Genomic DNA, 26,229 nt, shown 5'->3' with positions numbered 1-26,229 from the left:
ATTTATTAAAGCCATGTAAAAATTAAGGCGTTACATCCTTACCCCCATTCTGGCTGGTGGAGTAGTAATAGTAACACAAGAACCAAATAAATGAACCAGAAAACAACAACAAGAAACTCCTACTAGACCAAGACTTCCAAAGCAGAAAACTGACAAGAACCATACAGACATCTCACATACTGACTTCAATCCTTTGACAGTCCATTTATTCCTTTTTCCAGTGCCAAAAAATATACACACATGTACAGCTTATTCAGCAGCAAATCTCCCAGGTGCATTGAATGAGCAGATGCCTGCAGGTTTGCTCTCCTTGGCATGACACACATGATAAATTACATTTAAATTTAGAATTGGCAAGTACAAATCCTATGGCTCAGTTTCAAACCAAACAACTTGGCACCAAGTTTAAAAATACATACAGCATATCTGTGAAGTAATACTGTATGCACTGAACAACTTGAAGACATCTGTACCATTTAGGATTATAAATTGAGCAGCCTAGGTGTTACCACTGTATCAGCTTACTTAAAATGGAAGTCAGAGTACCCTGTAAAGTGAAACTGCAGACAACAGCAAATGATTAAAATCTGTAAGAAACTTGTAAGGTGAAAGCAGTTTATTTGCATTTTTTATGACTGTTCAAGTGTGAAGGTGTTACTTCATACAGGAATGTAAAAATCACATGTGGTTTAAAACAGATAGAGGAGCAGGAAGAAAAAAAGAAAAAGGAAAAGCATAGCAAACCTCAAAACCTGGTTCACAAGGATCAACTACTATCTCTGGAGTATTTTGCCCAGTCTTCCACTGTCACTGATGAAGGACTCCCCCAGGACTGAGATTTAAGAGTGTGTGTGTGTATATATGTACACACACACACTGAATCCTGGGCATCCCTTCCTTCTTGCTCTGATTAACAAGGAAAAAACCCTCAACCCACATGCATTTTTCATGCTCTATTTATTCTAAAAGGTAGAAGGTTCATCAGAATGATTTGATGGAGCTCTCATCATGAGCAAATGTTTTACAAGCTCTAGTGCTATGAAACTTCATTTACATCACATAGCAACAAATTAAGCTACTTCTGATCAGTTATATTTTATCTATATATTTTAAATGACAGCTGTGTGAGTAACAAGCATTCCATTGCTTCTGGCTAGGTAAATGCACTTGAAGCTGTAAGATGTTACACATTCTGCAAAGCCTGTGGGACAGATACAGAAATGGCTTCTTTTGGGGAGGAGGCGTAGATAAATCAAAAGCAGTAAAAAGAGTACAACTGCTTCTAGCTCTCTGCTGACTTCTGTAGAATACTTGGAGTTACACAAATGCCATTCTAAAAGGATGCAGTCAGAAAGCAGCAGTTTGGCAGAGCCTCAGTGGGTAACTCTGCACAGGAGCTCCAGGCAGCAGCGGGCTCAGACGCTGACATCTGGTGGCTGCTTGGCCAGGGCTGACACTCACAAAAAGAGACAAATACTCTACCAAATCACTCACAGGGCATTTGTAACTCCCTTACTAGGCTCTTACTAAGAGAAAAATCATTAATTTGTTCCAATTTTCCCTCATCTTGCTTTTTAAATGCCATGCACGACTGAAATTCTAGCAAGTGGAAGAACAAAGGCAGTCTCTGTATGCAGCATGTACACTTGTCCTTGTACATTGTGTTGACATAATGCTTATATGAAACTCTAAATATTAGAGTTTAAGAGAATATTGTAAGCTTTTATACCCTGGCAACTATAAAATAAAAGAGTCTGCTGTCATGCAACACTTCAATGATCCAAACAGATATAATTTATATAACTTAATGCACTATTTTCTCCAAAATTCTTGCATCTATTCAGCCTTAAATACAGAAAATATATTGATCATAACTGTACATACTCTCTAGCAACTCTTCATTTTAACAGATTTGTACAGTGGCTATGACAAACTCATTTTGATGAGGTAGCATTTGCAAGAGCCCTGTGTGAAGACACGCTGAATAGTTTCTGGTAAAACCTTTTTGTGCTCAGACATCAGAAGACACTGATGAGAAACAGAAGACTGACAGCACAGTGCACATCATAATCAATGGCTGGCAAAAGGGGAGAAACAAGTGACTGAACAAATTCAGATTTGGTGAAAACTGATCCAATTTCACCAGCCTTGAGATCACTGAAACTGCATTAATTTGCTTTTTAATCCCCTTAAATATAATTGAATGCACAACACATTCATAGGCATGAACACTTGTAATCATTAATTTGAAGTCTCCTTACCCCTAACTATTTCTCCACCATGGAAGCCAAGTAGTTAAGTCTTCAGGCTTACTCACATCTTTTTTCTGTGAGAAGTGCCAAGAAATAAATTTACAACTATGTTGCATTTAGCTAGAATTTATGATATGTTTCAAGCTACAAATAAAATCCATATTACACCAGTTCATTATTAAAAATAAATAAAACACATAATTGGAGACTAACTGAATTATATAACTAAACATGAATTATAAAAGCATCTTTGGTTGTTTAATGTCTGCTTTAAAATGGTTACTAAAAAAAGCTGGAGTTGCAACACAGCATAGAGCAGCAGCCTGTCCTCAGCAATGCTATTGTTACATGTCCAACCACTTCAAGAAGAAAGATTAGGAAGTGAAATTCACTGGGAGAGAGCGAAAGGCTGGATGTAATCACTGTATACATCTAGGATGTGAATATACAAATTTAACATTTTGGCAATAAGTTAGAAACAAAACAAAAAAACCCCATACGTTCATTTGTTTGGGGATTTTTTTACAATTCTGTATTAAGACAGATCCACAGAACTAACTTTTATAAAAATACAACATACTGCATAAGTTTTATTTATGGATTTAATTTATATACCACAAATACTGCTTTTAATATAAGTACAATATAATACATTTTTATTTATGTAACTGCTGGTGTTCACTTTGGATTATGAACTGAATGGCATGCTGTGCTGTCAAAACTTTAATAAAATGGCCTCTAGTTAAACTTCTCCAAAGTATAAAATCATGCAAAATCTACATCCTATATGATACAACCAGTACAATAATTGAAGTCAATAGCCTACAAACAGCTTGGATCTTCTGAGTTTGTTCTTGAAGTGTCCACACATCCACCATCATTTTCTTTAGGCAGAAAGGAGGAATTGCAGTTTTGTCTGCAGAATGTCATCATGACCACTGAAACCAGCACCAATGTGCAGTTATCAGCTAACAAATCTGCATTACCCACTGCAGTTCATTTAGTCCAGATGAACAAATGTGGCGTTAGGAAGTTTTATGTTTTCCTCCTGTGACTACTGGTCGTGCATATTCCACAAAATCATCTATTAGAACGGGCCAGGCTCCTATAGAGAAATCAAGCAATTGAGAAATTAGCCAACCATTATCAGCAGCAAACTGGTGTAGCCTACAAATACAAAGTATTAGAAGCTCATCTTGACATTCCTGGCCTTGTCTTTAGCTTTAACAGGCACAACATGATAAAATACTTGAAAAAAAACCCTAATAAATTCCACATTTATATCTCTTCTTTCAGCAATAGTTCTTAAGAAAACCAAAACATATTTAAAACACAGAACTCCACACTACAGCTATAAACATTAGCTGAAAGCAAAACCATGGCATTCTTATTATAGCCATTCATATCTTAGGACTTATTTCTGCACACATTCCAAAACAGAATTAGTAACAGAGTAAACTGCATTTAGGGTAACAAAAATTTTGTACAAAATGTTTCACTCAGAGGTCTATAGCAAAACACTTTCAAATAATGTGCTCTATCATGGTGTGACTGTATCTTTACCCCTGTTTTCAAATTACAGCAAACCAGTTAACCTTCTTATCACTACTGTTTTGGCAATGACACTGTATTGGCAGCTGAAACTTTAAGGGTAAACAAATTAGGACACGAGGTAACAACATGTTCTCTTGTTCATTTATAGCAGTATTTCAATTCTGCTGTACCAATTTTTGAAGATATTCAGGTACTGCTTACCTTCTTCATCATAGTTGGACATATCATCTGCAATCATATTTCCAAAATCTAACAAAAGATTCCAAGTATCTTTTGGAATTGATCTTTTATGGTGTTCCTGTACAGAGGAATAACAGTACTGTTCAGTCCAAACTACTTTCAAATTCCATAGCAGTATTTTATATTGACGTGTACAGAAATACCCCTTTTTCAAACATTTCTTCACCTTCTTTATCTTAAAAAAACAATAACAGAAAGAAATCCATCTGAAAGAATTCCTACTTGCTTCTTTCTCAGGTTGAAATCTTTTAAAGTATTTCTTCTCAACTAAACGTTCAGGTTAAATATTTGTTCTAAAGTAACACACTTTAATACCAGGTCATACTTGTAGATTTTTCTTCAGTTGCATCGATAGACTTGAATTTGGATGTCTGAAAATGTACTGAGGCAGTTAAAACATGAAATGGTTTCAGAAGCTCTCTTGATGAAACTGGTACCTTATTCAATGATTCAAATATATATACTGCCAAGAAATTTAGAAAAAAAAATATTTTCTAAATATAAAAAAATACAGAAAAATATTTCAAAAAGTGTACACCTTCCCTATTAAGCACTGGGGGATGAAAATGCAGAAGGACTTTTGATTTCTCCTAAATTACAGATCAAAATATAAAATGAAGAAAATCAAGATAAATTATATATTATGCAACTTCATTTTTTGTAATTATATAGACATGGCAAATGTAGAAACATGGATGAGTGAATAGGGTCTTTTACAAGAATATTTTTGAATTTCTAAGGTTTAATTTATGCATCTTTACTTCACTGCCCACAGAATTGCACTGGTAATAAGGAAACTGTCAAGATCAGTCCACTACTATTAGCTAAAAAATTAATCAACCTAATTACTCAGGCAAAAAATTTTGTGGAAAATGGAAAGTCTCTTAACATTAAATTCTGGTATGACTGATTTAAAAAGACTGAGTTTATGCATTAGTACTACAAAAGGCAGAGCATGGTAAAATACATGGCTGGCAATAATCACAGCTGTGATATTTTATCACTGACAATCAGCAGCACCAGATCCATCTACAATCATGGCTTCCTTTCATGCAGGAACTTTCCTAAGTAGGAGGGTACAGGAATAAGCAAGCAGAACACTATCACTTTGCTGCATCTTTTTGCATTCTTCTAAATTAGAAAGCCATAAAGATTTGATTTGGCTTGATTTGAGACTATTTTATATCAGTTTTCAAAAAGAAAAAATCTCTTTTATCCCATCTTTTTGTTATTGGAAGCACACAGCCAGCAAAAGCCAGACTACTGTGGAATAAGATAGGCAGTAAGGAATAAAGCACATACTTACCAACAAAAATTTATTCCAAAGATCTAAAAATTTAAACCTTCCTGACAAGACTAAATTCCAGTATGCAATTGCCATTTCAAGATCTGCAAGAGATAAAGCAACACGTAAATATTGCAGTACATTATAAGCAATAACCTCCTTCTGGTTAAACTATTAATGCTGCATCTAGAATATTATAATACAAATAAATAGCATTCTTTCAAAAATCACTAAATTGTAAGGAATTGTTTTCTACTCTCCCTGATCCAAAAGGTACAAGACAAGCAGTAACAGTATAGATTTTGTATTGAACAAAGTCAATAAAACTAAAATACGTTTGTCACCATCCACCACTGCCAGATTAAAACTACTTTCAATCTACAGAAACAGGAACACTTAATGATAAATCTCTCTGCAAATTAAAAAAGAAAAATATACACACATGCACAAACATAGCAAATATTGATAGAAACAAACATTTAAATCCACAGATGTCAATGCCTCTTAATTTATCACATTTTGTACTCACTTGACTTTGAAGGGAATTTAGGGACATGAGGGGATGAAAAGAGTAATTTATCTGTGGTATTATCCCTTTCAGCAATAATTCTGGCATCATTCAGTGGACAAACACCTACACCCAGTACTGAAAATACAAGTCCAAGAAATCAGCCTTATTCTGCATCATGACCAGTGATCTGAGAGCAGGGTTCAAGGAAGATGCAGCACTGCCACATGTTCCAGCAGAAAGGCAGAAGCAATATTAGATGCAGCTTAAGGGTAGAAAGGATGTTTCCTTGAAGGCCTGTTTTCATCCTCAGCAGCTCACAATGCCTAATGGCTTTGGTGCTTGCACTAAGTACATGATCACTCCTGGGAAACCATAACATAAGGCACAGCCTTTCTGAAACCACAGAAACATTTCAGCTTGTGCTTTCAGTATAAACAAAGTGTAAACAGAACATGAAGCTTAAGAGAAAGTACTGTGATAGCACATAAAACAGAAGCTCAGCCTGTACCTACTAGAAGAATGGTTTTTGAAATTGTTCATATCACACTACAAACCAAAGGACACTGCCACCTGAAATCAAGCTTCACAGCTGAAAGAGATGTTCCAGATTTTAACACAGCCATGGCCCTGGAGTCCCTGTTTCAGACAGGGCTGGGCCCTGGATGAAGTGCAGCAGTTAAGATGCAGAGAAATGCAATATGCCTCTATCTATAGACACAGGGACAGTGCTGCCACTGTTTGTCCTACTATGGTCAGTGCTCTTCAGTACCGAACTTGAATTATGCTCTAATAAACTTCCTTCAGCTCTTCCTGTCTATGCCATCACACTCATTTTTCACAAAAAATATGAGGAAGAGAGTAATTAATAGCACTACTTGCAGATTATTATTCTTATCTGTTATCCCAAATTAAAAGCAAAAATAATGAAAAAGAAGAAACCTAATAGTTTCTGAACTCCACTGTGAAGTAACTGGCTTTGATCCCACTCACTCAGGCTTCTTTATGAAGACTCAACCTCTCCGAGCAAACCTTGCAAATCTTTCATGTGACAACTTTAAGCAAAAGGCACTTTAAAGAAATAACACCTTAGTAGTTGAAAAGTTTATACCTCTGATGGAAATATTCCTTGGAAAAAGGAAGAAAGTAAGGGAAACAAAGAAAGGCAGGGAAACAAAGATGATTAAAGGTACCACAAAAGAAGAGGTAAAAGGGAAAGAAGAGAGAACACTTCCTTGTTTTTTGTCAAAGTCAGTACTATGTTAAGATGATTATTGCAAAATTGTGTTTAACACAATGCATGTGAAATACTGCCTTAAGCTGACACTCAAGGGACACTGCGTACCCATGTCTGCCAATGAATTCTCCTGCACAAAGACACAGAAGTTATTTGCTATAACATATGAAAAATGCATATCCCATTGAGGGTGCTGCTCTGTAGTGGATCAAACAGGTCCACACTGGAGCTGCTCTTCCCGGTAGGCACACGGAGGAATGTTCTCATTTCAGTAAGATTTGCTAAAGGGGGGGGGAAAGTCCATCTTTCTCATCTGGCTCAGTGTAATCCCACAAAGCCATTAAGTAATACAAGTGTTATTTGAACACAAGGACTAGATGGGATTATCACTTTTGGTAGTGAAAGTGCTAGTTTATGCAGCCTAAAAGTATAGGAGCAAACTAGGCTTCAGGTTTGCCACAATCTCAGGGGATATGCCTACACTTCTGTTTGAAGACAACTCCCTGCCTAGGTTGAAAAATCTGGCATTGGAAAACAGAAAAAGGATTTTACTGCTTTAAAGGGAAGACCTAGTTAGAGAGTTCAAGTCTACATTAGCATGCTGACAGTAGTATCAATAAACAGTACTGCTGTGGATCTACTACAATTAGTGCTGCACTGATAGATACTGAAAAAAGAGAAAAGCCCTTTTGCCATTAGGGTTCTGCATTCCCACAGGAAGATGCTTTTGCAAGGCAAAAAATCCTCAGGCAGTCTTAGGAATACCACTTTCAATGCTGTATATACATAAAGGCATCATTACAATAAGAATCAAACTACAACTACAAAATATGCTGGGTTTTTTATACCAAAGTATATGCTACTCAATTATAGACCAATGATGTAACCTTAATAAACAGAAGATGACAGATGCATGGATCTCTGAAAACACCTAGACAAGGATCAGTTTAAAAGAGACTTCATTGCTGACATCCATTTTCATATCCAAAGCACGAAATTGCTAAAAGGTTGAAGAACATCATAAAAATCACATCATATAATGAACATTATATAGTTTGAGCTTTCCTTTCAACCCAAAAATATTTTTAGTATCACTATCTACTGAGAGTTGTCATCACGCAGACCCTTAAACAATCAGCTTTTCTCAATCAGAAATAGTACTTTGCATGCAGTATGATCTATTCTCAAACATTAAAACCTCATTCTAAACTGGCTTTTAAAAAAACCTTAGCCTCTTCTATCCTGATTGAACAGAATAGTGGTACAAACAAGCACAATTAATCCAGAAGGAGAAATACAGCCTGTGTCTACTTTTAAGACTTGACCAAATCTTGTTAAGAACAGAAAAAAATTATTAGATTGCCACATGAAAAAAATAAGAATCAAATTAAGTTCCTCATGCTATGATTTTGGATCAGGGCAATGAAGTCACTGCACACTAGAAATTAAGGACGTGTGAAAACAAAAAGAGAAATAAGAGATAGCAAGGAATTGGCTGGAGAGCAGGATTTCTGAGGAACACGAAACGCAGTTGATTTACACCTGCTGTGCCAAAACTGCCCTCTGGGACTGCAGCACTCACTCATCATCCTCTGCCAAACAGAGCTTTCCAGCTCTCAGCCTGCCCCACCAACAAGACTTGTTCATACACTTTTGTTTGAAATAGAGAGAACAGAATATTATCACTAATTCATCTGAATTACTAGTACAACTTTTCAACACTGTGTTGGAACTGATGCACAGGTAAGAACAATGGAAGCTGGTGTCAATCTGTCTCAACAACAGGACTATAATACCTGCCTGACCAACAAGCATCAAGTGAATACTTGCAAGATTCAGTGATATAATAAATTCCTTGTTTCTTCATTTCTGAATGATTTTTAAATCTTCTTTGGCTTCAAAAATGCTAAGAACACAGACATAAGTATTAGTTTCTTCTTTCCTAATCAGCAAAATAGCAAGAATATACCATGACGATTAAACCTAAAAATACTTAACTGAATTGCCAAAAGCTTAGAGCAAAACAGGCTGTAGTTGCAACTGGAAGCTCCCCCACAGAAGATGGGCAGAAGGAGAAAGAACAAGTTGTGGGGGGTGATACAAATACAGATCATGGCTGAAGTCAGGATCTGGCTGAGCTGGATCCACTCATCCCTGCAAAGGCATCAGCAAGGAGCTTCCCAGTGCCCTGTGTTAGGGACAGACAGTGCAGTGCCAGGCTCAAGGGCATGTGGTGGACAGGAGGAATGGTAAAGCTCAGCACAGGCATTTCAGAGGAGCCCTGCAGGGTCTGGCTCTGTCTCAGCATCTGCCGCACTGAAGCAGCCTGGTTCCATGCAGAACATTTCATGTTTATTGTTTATCACTTTAAGCAAAAAACAGATGAACTGCTTTGGAATGCAAGTTAGATTTAGGAGATGACTGTCAGAACATCAGTTTGAGTGCAGCCTAATGAACCTGACTGCAGCCCGTTCAAAAATCCTTTTGCCTCTCTGCAAATCTCTCCATGTACCATTCAGATAAACAACAACAGAAGACTTAAAGTTGGCTGGATATTCATTTCCCAAACATGAGTAAAAGAATCAATGGGGCATTAAAAGAACTGGCAGTTATGCCACACTTTTACTGATCAAAACACCTCTTCTACAAGTTTCCCTTAAACTGCTGGCATTTTCATCATGGAAAATGTGAACAAAAATAAAGCAAGAACCATACACATAAACCAAGGTCACTGGAACACCTAAAATACAGCATTTACAGACCTCTTACAAAATAAATATAAAATTCATTTACAGACCTCACTCAACTTCTTCCATGCACTCACTCCTACAAATTGCCTATCAATCTAATTCTTCATTGAAAGGGGAGGACATCTTGATAACTAGCTTGGGGGTAAGGCAGGAGTAAAATAAGAAAACAAAACAGAAAAAAAAATCTTTCCCTAATGTCTAAAGATCTCTTCAAAGAATCTTGAGATACTGCTATGATAAAAGCCCAGCTGATGTTGCTTCAATTAAAAAGAGTACATTATACTCATCTGCTTATAGGAGAGGAAACCTCCTTGAAGTCCACATACCGGATGCAAAGATAGTCATTCTTCTGGTCTTGAGGTAATATCTGATTCAAGTCTGAATGCCCTCCTCATCTTTCATCTCTTGCTTGATCCCAGGAAACTGGCAGAGAGAAGGAAGCACAACCTTTTGAGCCAGCAAACAGATGAAGGGATCACAAAGAAGTGATGAAGGACCCAATCGGCTTTTTGTTTCCATGTTGGAAGGTGAAGACCATGAAGAATGCATTAAGCTTCTCCCTGGGGCTGAAACAAACTCTAACAAACTCCTGAGCATGCCTTTTTGGGGCTCAAAGGGAGACCCAGTAAGAGAATCAAAGCAAGCATCAGGTTCAAAAAACAAACAACCAAAAAAAAAGAGACAGAGCTAAGGCCTTGTTTAGAAAGTGCCCTTAGAAATCTGAACTGCTCTGTAGACATGACAAAAGACCTATAATTCTATTCTTTAATACACTTACCAACAAGATCTAGGATACAAAATTTCACTCAGATTGCAGTAGAAAAGCTGAATCTTGGGAGTAGAATGCAAGATAAACCCCTCCAAATCTGCACTATGCAAAAATTTAAGATTTATTGCACTATATACAGTAGTTAGAACATGAGAAATCAGATTAAAGACGGAATCACAGTTATCCATAATAATAACTTTTAAAGTCTCCTGGCAAACCAGATAACTTAATAAACTGCACCTTCAGAATAAAAGACAAAATGCAAATCAAGTTTAATATATCTAAGTATTATGTACTCCAGGTCCAACACGCAGCCATTGAGATGGCACTGCTGTGCTGAAACTTGGCAGGTTTTTTTTTCCTTAATTCTGTCCACCACTTACAGAGTCACAGTTTTAACAGTTATAAGCATCCACTGTCTTCCTGGATAATGATCAAATCTATTCAGATGTATCTGAAAGACACTCGACAGTTGAGTGCTTAGTAACATTCATCAGAACATCATTTTCTGCTTCAAGATCATCATGGCAGATCCTATGCACTGAGCTTTTGCCTCCTGCATCTCAAGATATCACCCTGGGGCACGGCTACTACTGTCACTTCTTTAAACACCATCAGCCCAGGCTGGAGCATTCCACCTGGCAATACTGAGCTAACGAAAGTAAATGCAAACATTCGAGTTGGATGAGACCACAGCAACAACAGAAGTCCTGCAGATACAAGAAGAAATAAAAATTCCCCACTGTCACCACATGAGCTGTGGAAAAGAGACTCCTATAAAAGGCAGTCCTATTTCTAGGAATGAGTATCGGTGTACTGAATTCTGTGTCTATTTTAGGGCATGACAGAACAGATGTAACTTAGTTTATTGGAGAGGATTTCTTCCCATCTAATTACATAATGGCAGAATTTCTTGCATTGGTTTTGAGGGGAAGTGGAGAAGAAGAAATTAAATAGCAAGGAAAGACAAGCTAGTTCAAAAATAGATAAAACACAGAACTACACACACACTCCTACTCTCCAAGACCACCTTCCTGGAGCAGAAACCCCTCTGAATTATGAAGACAGCTGTGTCAGGTATCATCTAAATTCTTCTATCACCACAAAAACTTCTAAGAAGGGCTTCTGTGCCTTCCCCTCCCCATCTTACAAATGGCAGCTGGTGTGATAAAAGATACTGTGTCTTGCTGATAATAACTCCAGAAAGTCTGGGACACTCACAGATTTTTTCCAAGCTATGCTCCAAGCAAAAAAGATCCAATGAAAACTGACGGTTATTTCAGAAAAAAAAAAAAACTTTTAGAAATTCCACCTTCAAGCATGCTGCCCAAAGTGAAGCCAGATACAGTGAAATTCACTTCAGTATGCTGAAGCAATCTCAAACTCCTACCATGTTTGAAACTTCACAGTGGTCAAAGAAGTTCTGGAAGAACCTCAGGCATTCCCTGCCAAACTGGGAGAAAGTGATTCATCCAAGCAGGTCAGTCCTGCATCTAACACTGCCCAATACTTAAGTAACTCAGATGGTAACAAAGAAAACTTCTGTTAAATTTGCAACTTAGACAAAACCTGAAAAAAGTCTGACACAACAGAAGACAGGATTAGGATTCAAAATTATTTGGACAAATTGGAAAATCATGTGGAAGTAAGTAAGAAAGATTTCATTAAAGAGAAGTGCAAAGTCATATGCTAATGAGAGTAATCAACTGCAGAAATATCAGATCAGAAGGATCAGACTCAACTGGGCACACTGCAGTGCTGCAGAAAGCCAACAGTAAAACAGACTGCAAACTGCAGACAGTATCAAACTTCAGCAAACGCAAAAGGATGCAAAACAAGAAGTAAAATATCTAAGACATATGGAAGGTTATCTGGCTTGTTTGGGTACTACATGACAAGAGAAAAATAGGTCAATTTGATTGCAAAGGAAATGAGTGTTGGAAGACAAAATTGCAGTATCAGAGAGCTAGGAGATAAAATTTACCAGGGTAGTTGGTTTTACTCAGTCCAGAGACTAAATGAAGGTACCTACATGATCACTAACTATGTAAGAAATCGTTACTCACTCTAACAAAATGTATGCTGCATATTTACTTTGGCTGGGTAAAGTATTAAACTGGAAAATTCAGAAGCAGAGATTTAACTTACATGCTAGAAAAAGAAAAAAAAAATATTTAACAACAGGTTTAAGTAAACATGGACAAAGATGTATGAAGCCTGCCATCAAAAATTTAAGATTGTATTTTGTGAAGGCAATGGCTCTCAGACTTGTTCAGCCACAGGACCAGTACAAATCAAAGCTCAAATCTTGTTAATACCTATTGAAACTGAAAAGGCAATTCAGTATATGCTGCAGCATACCACAGAGCATTTGGTTAGAAAAGAGTGTCCAAGAATTGGTTTTGGTAGATGCTGACCTTGTCTAACATAAGGGAATACACTATGTAAGTATTTCTCTACCTTTTATATTTAAAGACCACGTGGCATATTAACAAGGAACCCATAAATCACTATTTCCTGGTGTTTTTCAGAGGAGAGGAGACAATAAATAAAGTAACAACGCTTCATATCACTTCTTAAAACATCAGATACAGATTTTTAAAAAAAGTAATCTGAAACGATGGAGCAGTGAGCATGACTCATAACCAAAGCATTGCTGCTTGAACATTTTAAAGATATTTCACTCATTTCTTATGGTTTCAATATGCTAAGATAACAAACAAGAAAAAAAACATTAAAAATAATAGTCAGTCTGCCTATCACAGACAAGTTTCTGGTAAGCTCTAGTCTCAAGAGTTATTTCTTTGAAAAAAAAAAAAGATGCCCTAGCACTTAGCCTGAAGGACCCAACAGAAGGAGTTTAATTGCTAATAGAAACCTTTTATAAAGGAAGATGTAATCTGCTAAGAATATGAATTTCTTATTTGTCCTTGGCACTATGTCAAACTTGGTTAGTTTTCAAATAGGCACATTTATAGGTTATGTGTATATCCAAGAATCAAATAATATTCTTTTAGCCTACAGATCAGTCCCCTAACCAGTGAGCACAATTACCAGACTTGGTGATCTAAGCTCCCAGCCAAATAAGAAAAAGCACTGAATACTTCAGACCCTAGAAAATCACATTAAAATATCCTGCAACTGAAATTTAGGAAAGAATTCCTAGATTATTTCCACTTCATTAGTTCAAACCATTCACATTTATCCTTTACTTGACATAAACTTACAGACCCCTCAGTCTCCTCCAAGTTACAATTCACCAGAAAGACTTTAAGACAAGCAGCTTGGGCAGGAGCTAAGCAGCATCCTGTATTGACTGAATGCCATCTGATGTGCACGTGGGGAAGGAGGAGAGGTGATCACTGTAAGATGACCTAGACAGAGCTAGGCACAGATTCCCACCAGCTCAGATGGTAACAAATCTAATTATTCATTGGTTTAACTATCTGGACTTAATCAAAGTGAAGGCTCCAAAATGAGTAGGATAGAAACAGACTTTGTACATGGCTGATATTAATTTCCACATCTCCTTGACAACAGATAACAAAGTCATTGGACACAAATACCAAACAACCCTGGAGACAGGGAGCAGAGATGGACAGTTTCTCATTCCAGGAGAATATATTAAGTATACAGAGAAGAGAGGATGCAAAATAAAAAAATAAAAAATGTAGCTGAAGCAACTACAACTCTCAGCTCATACAAGCACCCCAGTAAAATAACTGGTGGGATTTTCTTCCTTGGTTACAACATACTACTTCCTTCTGTGGCTATTACAAACACCTACCTGTAAATTTACTTTTTTCCTTCACCTCTTTGCTCCACTATGATGGATAATCCCTGTGAAGATTCCAACTCCAAACCTACACAGTGCTAAATTTTATTTGGGTAAGGTATCACTGGCCTCTATCACTCAAAAATGTCACATTAGTCCATATGTTTGCTCAATAGTCTCTCTCTACTCAACCTATGGTGATCCAAGAAATGGGGTGTATCTCCACTGAAGTAAGAAAAGAGGCATCTGCTTAAATTTCTTTACTACCCAGAATCATCTTAGCAAAACCAGAAAAAGTCTGATGAAAGGTGCCACCAATATACTGCCGTGTAAGAACTAAGTAGTAGAAATTAAGAGACTCTACATATTATTGAAACTACTAAAATTCCTGAAAACTGAAATCAGCTACAGTACCCACCAACTCATTCCACAATTTAAGTTTTACTTCAGTTTTTGCACTTCTTACTTTCTCCTGTTAACAGAGCAACTCTTAATGCAAGAAGGAACTCTGGAACTTTCTGGCAATAAAACATCTTTTTTACACAACAGAGAAGACAGACTTATAAATGAAAGGACCCCCAATGCTGAATAAAAAGAAGTACTGGAAAACAAGTCAGTTTCCTCCTTGTGTCAAATAAACACTACATTCAGTTCCAAATCTGGATTGTGCTGCCTCCCCTGATCCACTATTCATACAGGCTTAGGTGAGAAGCTTTTGAAATATAAGTTCATGAGTGCCATGTTGGAATGACCCAATTAAAACAGGAAGCTATCTGTGATATTTCTTTAGGTATCCCATAGCTGTAACTGATTTACCTTTCCTGCAATTTGGAAGTACAAACTTTGTTAATGAAGACTAGCTAAGGGATAGAATCCTAACCAACCTCACAGAGGCACTACAAGACTTCATTTTTGTGTCAGTAAAAGTGGCATGTGAGCCATGAGAGAGTGACAGATGAAATGAAAAATGGAAGTGCTGAAAAAAAAATGAAGAAAAATACAAACTGGCTAAAAGTTGCCCATAGTTTATATATAAACAAAAAAAGATTACACCAGGAAAGACAATAGAGATTATTCAAAGTCAAGAATGTGGAACAGACACACCTGGTTGAGGAGTGAATTGATATTTTGCTCTCCTAACAGTTCTGGAGAAACACATTCATAAACTTTCCAAGTAACTTAGACACAGATTTAAAGTGGCTATGCTAAAAAAAGAAAAAAACCCCAAACCCTAAAAAAACCCAACAAACCACTTCCTCTCACACAGAGCACAAAGAACAGGGATGATGGTACAGTGCTATTCTATATACAAAACATTAATTCCTTCCTACACAGGATCTTCTGAAAGTGGACATAAATTTGAAGAGAGTGGACTTCATCTTACTGTTTTTTTTTTCATCTATTCATAAACTAGATATTTTTGATTTGAAGAAACAAATGGAATTTAAATGGTGTATCAGTTTTACTCCAGCAATACAAGGCATGGATTGGGATAAAGCTCCAACTTAATGAAGAATAACACTTTAATGCTCTATAAACTATGTCTGTTTTTACTCACTAGTTTTAAACCAAGTTCATAATGCTCTTTTTCTAAACTTTACATAAAAACTGAGCTAAAACTAAAGATTTTAAGGAGAACAGTAACTTTCTCCCTCTTCCTGGGCTGATATAGACATCTTGTTTCAGCAGTTCTTAACATACAGAACTCAATAGCTCAGTATTTAAAATAAAGTTTGACAAGTCTTGAAGAACTGCAGGAACTTCATTTGACAAGAGGTGAGAGAACATCAATACTGGCAGAGAACCCCATTAAATTATCTGTACCAAGGGGATGTGAATAAGAGATTAAATGAAAGAAGATGGGAAAGAGAAGTCAGTGAAAGAAATCAATAAAGAGCTTACTATACAATTGCCAATGAGAATATTGTAGTACTGGAAACATTTGGAAGACTTGACTGACTGCAGACATTTTCTCTTTTTTTTCTACTTACCTAGACCTTTTTGTCCAGGATTTTTAGCAAAGTTAAAAGTAAACTGATAAAAATCTTTGAACTTTGCTGGATCCTTTAGCTCTTGTTCCAGCCTTGGCAATAGAGCTTTTAGCTTTTCTGTGGTGTCACACCTGTTCAAAAGAGATTACATTATTTGCATATATTTAAATTTTTTTCCTACTTTCCCCCACCTTTTTATGGTTTAGTTTAAAAGAAAAACAAAACAGTGGTTAAGATATAAAGATATTATCTTTGTGGATAGCATTCTGAAAAATATAAATGCTCATGTGCCTTTACTGAAGAATTTTAAGTGGAACACTGTATACAGGCATCCATTAGGTACACAATGCAAACAGGATACAGTGGTTTAACTTCTCTTCTATCTCTTGATGAATTTCTGAACAGATGCTCTTCTGTTCTTAAAGAACACCCAACGCTCACTGAACTTGGTTACTCCTTCCCCTGAGACAGATGCTGTAACACAAGTGTGAGATTTTGCTTTAATCTAGATAGACAATGCTTATTCCCTACTCTCCTGAATAAAGAGCTTCACACTACATTTTTTACAGTTCATCTTAACATTTGAGGACTTTTCAACTAAATGAAGTAATATTTGCAGTCATTCTCTCCCCATCATAGAACAATTGAGAATAAAACTGAGGAATAAAATAAGTCCTGAATGATAGCCTGAAGGCTGGCAAACTATTGAACAGCCTGGCACAGGTAAGCTAAGACAGAATCAAGTTACTGAAATTCTAAGAGAAACACATCCCTGAATAACACCACCAAAACATTTTCACTGAAAACACCTGAGCTGAGAAGTCACACTTTCAAAAGGGAAAGTGTTTCTGCCACAACAAGGCATCAAATGAATATTCAAGGTTCACAAGGACAATACCAATATCTTGAATTGTACCTAGAAACTCAAAGTGAAGCAAAAGGGTTTTAAAAGAAGCAGTATCACAACTAACACTGCGTATTTGAAAATTCCCCAGTTAAATGTTTGTATTTTTTCTAAAGATTCAAGAAAAATTCTGTTAAAGGATGGGTAACTATAACAACATCCATAAAACACGAATGCAGTTTTAACTGTCTTGCATGGTACAGATAAAAATAAGTACCTTTCTGGTCTCCAGCAGTACCTGGCAGAGAAAAGAAAGAATTCTGCCAACAGTCTTCAGCTGAGAAGCTCAGTTTGGGAGCTTCTTCTAGGGATTTGATCTAGACAATAAATATACTTTCTCATATGTATCCTACAGATGCTATGTGATCTAAGCCTCAGGGAATGTCTTTCCCTTTGACTGCTCACTTGTGTTCATTGCTAAAAACCACAGACACTGTGCCTCCAAGTATGTAACAAAATCATTCCAAATTCTCAGTAAGTGCTGTGGCAAGCAGGCACAGCCATATTATGCTCCTAAGAACAGCTGTTGCTCCAAGAACAGGTGGTTTAGCAAAAGCTTTTTAATCACTTGTATGAAAAAAAAAATTACAAAAGCTGGCAACCTTTAATATAATAGCATGAGCACTTAATTTCTGACCATGGTTAGAAAATCATACTTATTCTTGTAATTTCTACCCAAAGCTACCCAGTGGGAAAAAATAATGCAGTGAACTTCAGATAGTATCAGAAGTTACTTCACCACAATTTCCTAAAAAGGAAAGCTTAAAAAGAAATCAATAACTGATGAGGTCAGTAACATCAGATTGCTACAATCTCTGCTCAAGAAACAACCACCATATTTCCTATAAGTTAGTCTGTCTTAGAAATGCATTGATTAAGGTGCCATTCTAAGAATGAAATTGTTTATCTACAAAAAAGAGGAATAAGTAATAAACTGTACTTATCCACCCATTTAATGCAATCTGTTGAAAAGAGGCATTTGATATCTCTAAATATTAAAAATGCTGCTCCTTTTGCAAGGAAAAGTTATACACAAAATATTATTTTATGATTATATATGTTTGGCTTTATTGGCAAGCAGAGACAACGTTGAAAGTCTATTATCCAGAACAGCTCCATAACCCAGAAAGGAATTTTTTATCAGATAGAGCACAGTTGGACCAATGGTTTCTACTACCAGTATCCTCATTTTTATTTCAATTCCTCATAGATATTTTATACAAATGAAGTATCTAGTATGAAAGAGAGGAAAGTAGAGGTGATAAAATGGACAAAAAGAAAGATGGGTCCATTTGTTGGTGGCAAGGGAAAGAATTAAAGGCTCTTTTCTGATTTCCTATTTCCTTTCTGCTTCAACACTGACATTTTTTACCTTTCACACACCTCCAGTGAATTTCAGTTTTTAACAGCAGGAGGTCCAACTCAAATCCTTAACACAAATATGCATATGCTTACTATGAACTACATAAAAAGATACATGAATCATCTGACTCCCTTGCTGTACAGGTAGAAATTGTTTTGCTTCCCCCCTGCTGTGGTCATTATGGCTTTGCAGTAAAGCATCAATTTAAGGCAGACAAGACACCACAGGCATTTTGCACCGGTTAAGCTTGGCACTAGCCCCAACAGCTTTTTAAAGCTTCACACAATTTAAGTGAAAATGTTTTGAACAGAAACATGGTTTGGGCTCTACATTACAAACTATGCAGAAATGGATACTTACCCCAACTCTGTCATGCCATCAATAAATTCCTTTTTACTGAATTCACACTGTGTGGCTGCCCTGAATTTCCATGCCACAACCAGAACACTGATACTGGCTGGGTCCAGGCTTAAATCATCACAGAACTGCTGAATCCCATCAATGCCAATTTTATTTTCATCTTGTGGGTCTGCAGTTCAAAATACAAATAGGAGAATAATTATTTATAAAACATATTAACAAATTATCATCTGACAGCTCTAATGTGCTGCATAATACAGGTATTCATTTTTTCATAACCTTCACAAATGTTTTCACATGAAGTCTAGATATTTTTAAAAGAGAATCAGTAAATAGATTAAGTATTCTGTAAACTTACAGAGAAATTGGTTTGCAATTTCTCCTGAACTTCCCTGCTGACATCAACTAAATAATTTTGTTTTCTCTCCACAATCCACTTTAAAAGATTTGAGTTAACTCAGAAGATGATGCCTACATTTAGAAAGAGTAAGGGTGATAAACACATCAAAATGTACAACATATTTATATTGGTCAGTGTGCACTAAGCTTAAAAAAAACCCCAAAACCAATCAAAAATCAAGTCCAACAAAAACACACCTACCACATTAGACCCTTGATTTATTTTTTTTTCCCTGATAATGACATATGGGTATCCACTATAGCTTCTTAAAGACCACATTCAAACATTTTGGGGGTTTAATTAAAAGTCAGGGAAATCACCAAAACATTGTTCAAGCAATGCCTTAGCATAACAGTCTTAAGCTAACTAATACAATTTAGTACAAGTGAAACAAAGTATTTCCCCAGTAGTACCTTTCTGAATGTTGATAGATGCCTTATAATAATTCTGTAACAAATTTCTCTCTCAAAAAGGCCTCCAAACAAACAACCCCCTGCACATAAACTTAGATAATTGGAGAAGAAAAAAAACAATTGAAAACAAAAGAAAATAAACCCAAACCTCTAGTTTGCAAAGCTTGAGACTTTACAAACCACAAAACAGTCTTTCCCAGCTTTTGAGAGGAAGACATTTCAATATCATAAGTCAGGCTATGTAAAAGAAGCATCTCTTGAGAAGATTTCATACAAACTTCTTAAATTGCTACCATTTTCAACCATGCCATTTTTAAGTCCTGATCCAAGAAGTTGATTAAAAAAAAAAATCAAGCCTAGATAAATCCTTTAGAATTTTAATTCTTAAGTTCTCTCTTACTTTTCCAGCCAATACTACAGTGAAAGAAACTGTAAATTCCAGAAAGGAAGCTAATTTGGCAAACAGACTCACATCTATTAAACCAAGAATTACACTCATGGTATAATTCAGGGAGCTTTGATCCCAATAACAAGTAAATATATCTATTCAGCTACTTCTAAGACATGTAAAACATATTTCTTGAGTATTTGGGGAGTAATTGAAGAACTGAAGGCAAGATGTGCACTGTCTTGAAATCAGTGGAAAAATTCTGGTGGATTTCAACAAGGACTTTTCATCCCTATCATATTTCATATAATCCAGGCAACTAGTAACAAAAATGCAATGGTTGTTTTGACATTGTTGCTCAATAAACAGGTAGGAAAACAAAGAAAAAACAGCACAGAAAAAGACATTTCAGATTTCAAGTATAGTGCACTATTCTATAGGTTTTGTAGAACAAAGGAATCCCTTATTGTTAAGGGGCCAGTGACTCAGTTTTAAGCTTGATATGAATCAAGGTAAGGTCCTTAACTAAAACTTTTATAGTCTTCTGTCAAATCTTGTGAAAGTTTTTAATGTTTACACCTTCAGTTTTTATATGCCAGAACTGTAAAGGTGTGCTGCTAACTAAAACACTGACATAACCTGGCTAGACCTGCTTTCACCCAAGTCAAATGGTGCAGTTTGCCACTGCTAGAACTTTGAAAATAAGAAATAACATTTGTGGCAATCTTCTTCCATTTCAGATAGTCTTAACAGCATTTATGAATTTGAATGCTTTTGACTCTGGAATCTCCAAGACTGACATTCAAGGAGCAAACAAAAGATTCAGATGTATGCATATTGCTACATAGATAAAAACATTCACATAGGCATATATAAACCAAAATATGGTTCGCTGAGTTTTGTCTCTGGGTTTTTGTTTTCACAAAGAAATGCTATAGCATTTTAGCCTCTTTGTCCCTACATAATTCATTACCACACAATAATGAAGTATTAAAGAATCCCTACACTTAAAATAAAACAGATTATGCAAAGAACAAAAATGGTGGAAACAGTAACATAAAAAATGATGAAGTGCACACAAAGCATACCATATATTTCAATTGGAAAAATACATAAAATCATAGTTGGGTAGTGGTTAAGAGTTCATGTTTTCAAACATGAGATGTATGGATTTCCAGAGGAGCTAGCAATGATTCCAGCCTCCACTGCTCCAACATGAACAATGCACACTCATGTCAGATGGCCCCAGCTCAGCAAGCTGGATCACATACTTTATTATATTTAAGTGCCTATTTTTTTTTTTGTCGTTCTTTTTAAAAATGGCAGAAAATGAAATTTGGACAAGAAACCACTCTGCCTTTAATCCACTTTCCTGTGGTTTTCCCTCCAAACCTCTCTGAAAAGGCACATCACTCTTGCTATAATATGCCAGTATGAAGGAATTAAATAAGGCTGTAGTATATAGTTTTTGAGTTCTTATTTTACTGCTTTGTCACACTCCTAGCTGTAATACCATCTGAAACATTTTTGCTTTTAATGTATAGAAATATTACTGTCTCTGAACAGAACTAATTCCCCCAAATATTAGCATAAGAATAATATGTGTTCTTTTGCCATGGGAAGACCATCATACACATTCAAGAGCAGCTACTGGCAAAAAAATCATGTAAATTGCATAATAAACTTTGCTACAATATTGACAGCTGGCACTTTTTCCTCACTGGAAGTTTAATTTCCTACTTTTAAAGCCTACAGATATCTCCACAGAAGGTGCGTACAGATCATTAAGAGCATCTAAAACCTTTTTTCACTCTTATTACTATAAACACACAGTGAGAAGCAAAAGCTAGCAAGCTTTACTGAAAACTCCTCCAGAATGGTAGTGGGCAAAGCAGAAAAAGTTCTCACATAACATAATTTAGAAAAAAAACAAAACAAAATCCACAACAACAAAAACCCCAAGCTGACCAACCAAAAACTCACCAGAAAACAAAACCTTACCTTTGTATCGATTATATAATTGTTCTAATTTCTTCTTGTCTACTGAATTTTTCATGGATTCTTTGTAGTACAAGTCTGGATTCTGGAAGTAGTTGTCTGTTGCCACTTCTAGTTTCCATTCATTCTGTGTTAAGCAGTATATAGCAGTCCTTTCCCCAGCCTGGGTAAATGCCATAAACTGGCGCACCTTGTCCTTCTGGGACGATTTAAGTTTATGCTTTGGGATGCAAAAGAAGCAGGAAAGCCAATGAAGCTAATCCAGAAGTTTGTTTCAGCATTCTACTACTAATGCCTAGCTTTTAAAGGTTTTAGTTTTCTTGTTGATGACAACTTTCACTTCAGAATTACAGGAAGACAAAGCCTTGTTCTTCTGCAGTTAAATAGACAGCATTTTCTTCTGAAAATTGAAATGACAGCATCTATATATACATTTTTAGCAGCACATATTCTGTCAGTAACAAACTTGTATTTCTGCTTTATTGCTCACATATGCTGACGTTTTTCTGTTCTGTAACAGCAGTAAACACAAGTTTCATCATATTACAATATGGTTATCTTCTGAAAGATATGCCTAGTGGTTATAAAAAAGAGAAATTAAAAGGTGCAACTTACAGATTCTTAAATTCTGTATAAGTCCATACATGGACGAAAAAATACCCAAGAGTTTTCCTAGTATTTGCTTAGCAACAATTAACAAAGCAAAGTTTAATCAGTCATCAGCTGAAAAAGGCAGAAGCATTTGTGATATAATTATGTTATAAAACACTGTCAACAGAAGACATAAGGCAAAAATAAAATAGATGAAATGGACGCATTGGAGACTGCTGAATGTTACAATGAAACTATAAGATTGCTATAAATGTGATCTAAAACTTTAATGTGTTAGTAGTATAAATGTATTTTTCAAAGTTTAATTGAACAACAAAAAAGCCTATTGCAGTGGTCTACAGGAATTAATATGATGCTTTGCTCAATTAAAGCAATCACATGGAGACAATATCCCCAAACTTCTGGAACACCCAAGAGGTAGGAATGGGTATTTTATAGGGAGAAAATTTGCTAGTAACATATTTCAACCTTATTCTTTACACGAAGTTGGAAGCAGAAGGAGATAGCTTAAGTCAAACTGTGTTTTTTATTATATTCTGTACTTTCCAACTTTGTTAAACCTTACTTAACACATGTTCTGGGCCAGCAGTTAAGCTGAGAAGTTTGTATAAATTCCCCACTACAGCTTAAATAGTCAGATATAATGGAAAATTTACATGTCTCTTAAAAGAGAACCGGATTCTGATCCAGTGAGGAGTAAACATGGGACCATCTTTCAGCTTACTTTTTATCTCTTGTCCCCATATGGACGTCTTGACTATAGATGGTCCTGAGACAAGAAACACATCATGTAAACAAGATAAGGATTTTGGTCTTTCCTACAGGAGTTTTCAATCTAATGTAAGAAGAAACAGGCCAGGTTTCTTTTCACACAAGAAATGCGTACAATGGGAGGAAAACCGCGCAAAATATAACTACTATATACTTTGGTAAGTAAATAACTAATAATCCTTTGGCTGCAAGCTCCAGCCTGCCTCCAAATTTTCATGAAGGTCTAGCTAAGGGAGTCCCTGCACCTAGACCTTCCTCAGTTACATAAACTTCTTCTGGGCAACAAACTTAGCGATAATCACTTCAAAACAGAGGGCTCTGCCAACAACGCCAAAACAAGCCCCGCGTCCCCTTTCAAGCCTAGCTAACGGCAGGCATTTACGGATATTTTCCAGCGGAATGAAGCACTGAATTATTTGAAGCGATAAGAAGCACACAGGGCTCTCCAGCCCCCTGCCCTGCCACGTAGCACGGTTCGTGCCGCTCACCCGCGGCCGGTGCCTGCGGCGGGAGCGGCCCCGCGCACCTTCCCGGCCCGGGGCGGCTCCGCAGCTCCGTCCCCGCCGCGACCCCTCGCTGAGGGCACCCGAACGCGGATGCGCACCCCGCACCCAGGCACGGACCAGCCGCGCTTCTGGAGCCCTCTCCCAGCGCTAATGACACCGTACCGCACACCCCAGGGGAGCGCTGGAGCTGCTGCAGCGGAGAGCCCTTCCTTCCCAAAGCAGCCCCGGCCGACCCCGCCACCGCGACCCAGCAAGGGACTTGTAGCGCACCTTTCCCACCGCCTCCGGCTGCACCTGCCGCGTCCCGCGGCGGGGAAGGGGCCGGTGGGAGCGAGGGACTCGCAGCTCCGGTGACCTGCCCCGCCAGCCCAAGCCCAAAAAAGGGAAAGGTACGCGCTGCGCCGGCTGCCTGCGCTCGAAATACCCGCGGCGGGGCCCGGCCCCCTCCCTTCCCCCGCCGCCCCCGGTGACCTTCCCCGCTCCCGGCCCGGCGGAGGAGGCGGCGAGAGAGCGACTCCGCTCGGGGGGTGCGCGCCCCCGTGTCCCCGCGCCGCTCGTCCTCCGCCTGGCGCCTCCCCGGGCAGGGCAACGGGACTCGGCGCGGCGGGAGGCGCGGGGGCGCTCGGCTCGCCGGCCCGGGGGGTGCCTGGGGCTTGTTCGAGGCTCCCCCTCCACGGTTTCATCGCCTCCCCTCCCCCCGGGCTCGCACAACCTACCATTTTATCACCGGCGCTCCCACCAACTTCACCGCCCGGCGCCGCCTCCCGCGCAGGCGCGCACCGGCCCGCCCGCGCCGCCTCCCGTCGGGGAGCGCTCCGGGCCCGGGCCGCAGAGGCGGAGCGCGGGGTCGCGGTGCGGAGCCCGCAGCGCTGCCGGGGGAGCGGCGGCGCCCGCGGCGCTGGGGCAGCTGCGGGGCCGCGGCGCCGACTACAACTCCCGGCGTGCGGCGAGAAGCCGCCGTGACGTTTCCCGCCGCGAGGCGGCGCTCGGAGCGCGGGTCCCGCCCAGCCGGCTCAGAGGGGCCGCCCCGGCGCTCGAGCACCGGCGCGGGGCGAGGGGCGGCCGCAAGGACGGGGCTCCTCGGTGCCCTCCGCCCGCGGCCGCCGCCCACTGACACCCGTGCCCGCCGCCCCGCGATCCCGCCCTCCCCGCCCCGCCGCTGCGGGCCTTCCTTCGTCCCTCAGGTGAGCGTCGCTGCCGAAGCGCCGGGCGGGGCAGCCGTCTCTTTTCCCCCGTCCCTCCGCCGCCATGAGGGAGAGGGAGCCGGGCCGGTCGCCCCGCGCTCCGCTTATCTCCTTCTGTTCTCCTCTTGTGCCCCGGCCTGCCGCGGGGAGCGGCCCCGGAGCTGCCGCGGCGCTCAGGTGCGAGCGCACCGGGGCGGAGGTGCCCGGCGGGCACGGCCCCGGCCCCGGCCCCGGCCGGCCTGCGGCTCCCGGGAGGAGCTGGCACTGGGAGAGGGGCGAGGGGAGGCGAACCCACAGACGTTCCCGCAAGAGGGGTCTGGAGGCAGGGTCCGGCATTCCCAGCTTGATGAAATCTGGTGCTACAGTGTCGTGTTCAGGAAGGAAAAAGGAGGAAGATGAGCTGCAATCCAGCAGGAAGCAAACGCTGCTTAAATAAGGACTTTCCCTCCGATTTGATACTGACTGGCGGTGAATGGAGAGAGGAGTATTAGTTTTTTTGCCTTAGTTTGGTTTTTTGGTTTTTTTTTTTTTTTGTGCTCAGCATCACATCATTCATTTTGGTATACGTGAGATCTTTATTCCCTTGCGAGCTTTTGAGCTCTGCCCCAGGTGTCGCTCCCCGAAACAGTTTTAGCTAGCCAAGTAAAAAGCACAGAAACAAAATTGTCCCCATGTGTGAACCACAGTGCTAAATTTGCACAGCGCAGCAGAGTGAACTTTGCTGGTGTAAATCTCTGCTCAAAATTTAGTTATGTGGTTTGACATACCACATAAGACATGCAGTCTTTTACTCGTCTTGGATATACACTGGGTGTTTTATTCTCCTTCTTTCTTGCAGAAATAGTTTGTAATATATATTTAATAAAATCTCTGTCCCAAGTCTACTAAAGTGGAAGAGCATTAGTTTGTATATATGAAGAAATATTTCCTTAAATTTCACTCTAGAACTTTGCCAGACTGTGAGGATTG

At 38.8% G+C, this 26,229-nt stretch overlaps 2 protein-coding genes across 8 annotated transcripts in view; one reads left to right on the top strand and one right to left on the bottom strand.

Moving 5' to 3' along the window:
* Positions 1-177: 177 nt before the first annotated feature.
* On the bottom strand, positions 178-24,906 carry DCUN1D2 (defective in cullin neddylation 1 domain containing 2). Of its 3 annotated transcripts, XM_058825458.1 has the most exons (8): positions 24,347-24,410; positions 23,524-23,568; positions 22,191-22,407; positions 18,989-19,157; positions 16,362-16,492; positions 5,353-5,435; positions 4,008-4,104; positions 178-3,357 (listed from the first exon to the last, which is right to left on the bottom strand). In XM_058825458.1, exons 3-8 carry the CDS (start codon positions 22,363-22,365, stop codon positions 3,278-3,280), a joined length of 735 nt encoding a protein of 244 aa, XP_058681441.1. In that variant the 5' UTR covers positions 22,366-22,407; positions 23,524-23,568; positions 24,347-24,410; the 3' UTR covers positions 178-3,277. The 3 variants fall into 3 exon arrangements, with proteins under 3 accessions (XP_058681441.1, XP_058681440.1, XP_058681443.1); XM_058825457.1 differs by lacking the exons at positions 23,524-23,568; positions 24,347-24,410 and adding an exon at positions 24,793-24,906; XM_058825460.1 differs by lacking the exon at positions 23,524-23,568 and having other exon boundaries at positions 24,347-24,779.
* TMCO3 (transmembrane and coiled-coil domains 3) overlaps positions 23,673-26,229 on the top strand; it is a 36,981-nt gene continuing 34,424 nt past the window's right edge. For all 5 annotated transcript variants that reach the window (XR_009276021.1, XR_009276018.1, XR_009276020.1 and 2 more), the window contains exons 1-2: positions 23,673-23,728; positions 23,966-24,465. The gene's annotated coding sequence lies outside the window, so the exon portion shown is untranslated. The remainder of the gene's footprint in view (positions 23,729-23,965; positions 24,466-26,229) is intronic.

The sequence above is a fragment of the Ammospiza caudacuta genome, chromosome 2, assembly GCF_027887145.1.
Source record: "Ammospiza caudacuta isolate bAmmCau1 chromosome 2, bAmmCau1.pri, whole genome shotgun sequence".
Taxonomy (NCBI): Eukaryota; Metazoa; Chordata; class Aves; order Passeriformes; family Passerellidae; genus Ammospiza; species Ammospiza caudacuta.
Note: the sequence above shows the minus strand (reverse complement) of the source record. Positions and strands in the feature narration are given on the sequence as shown.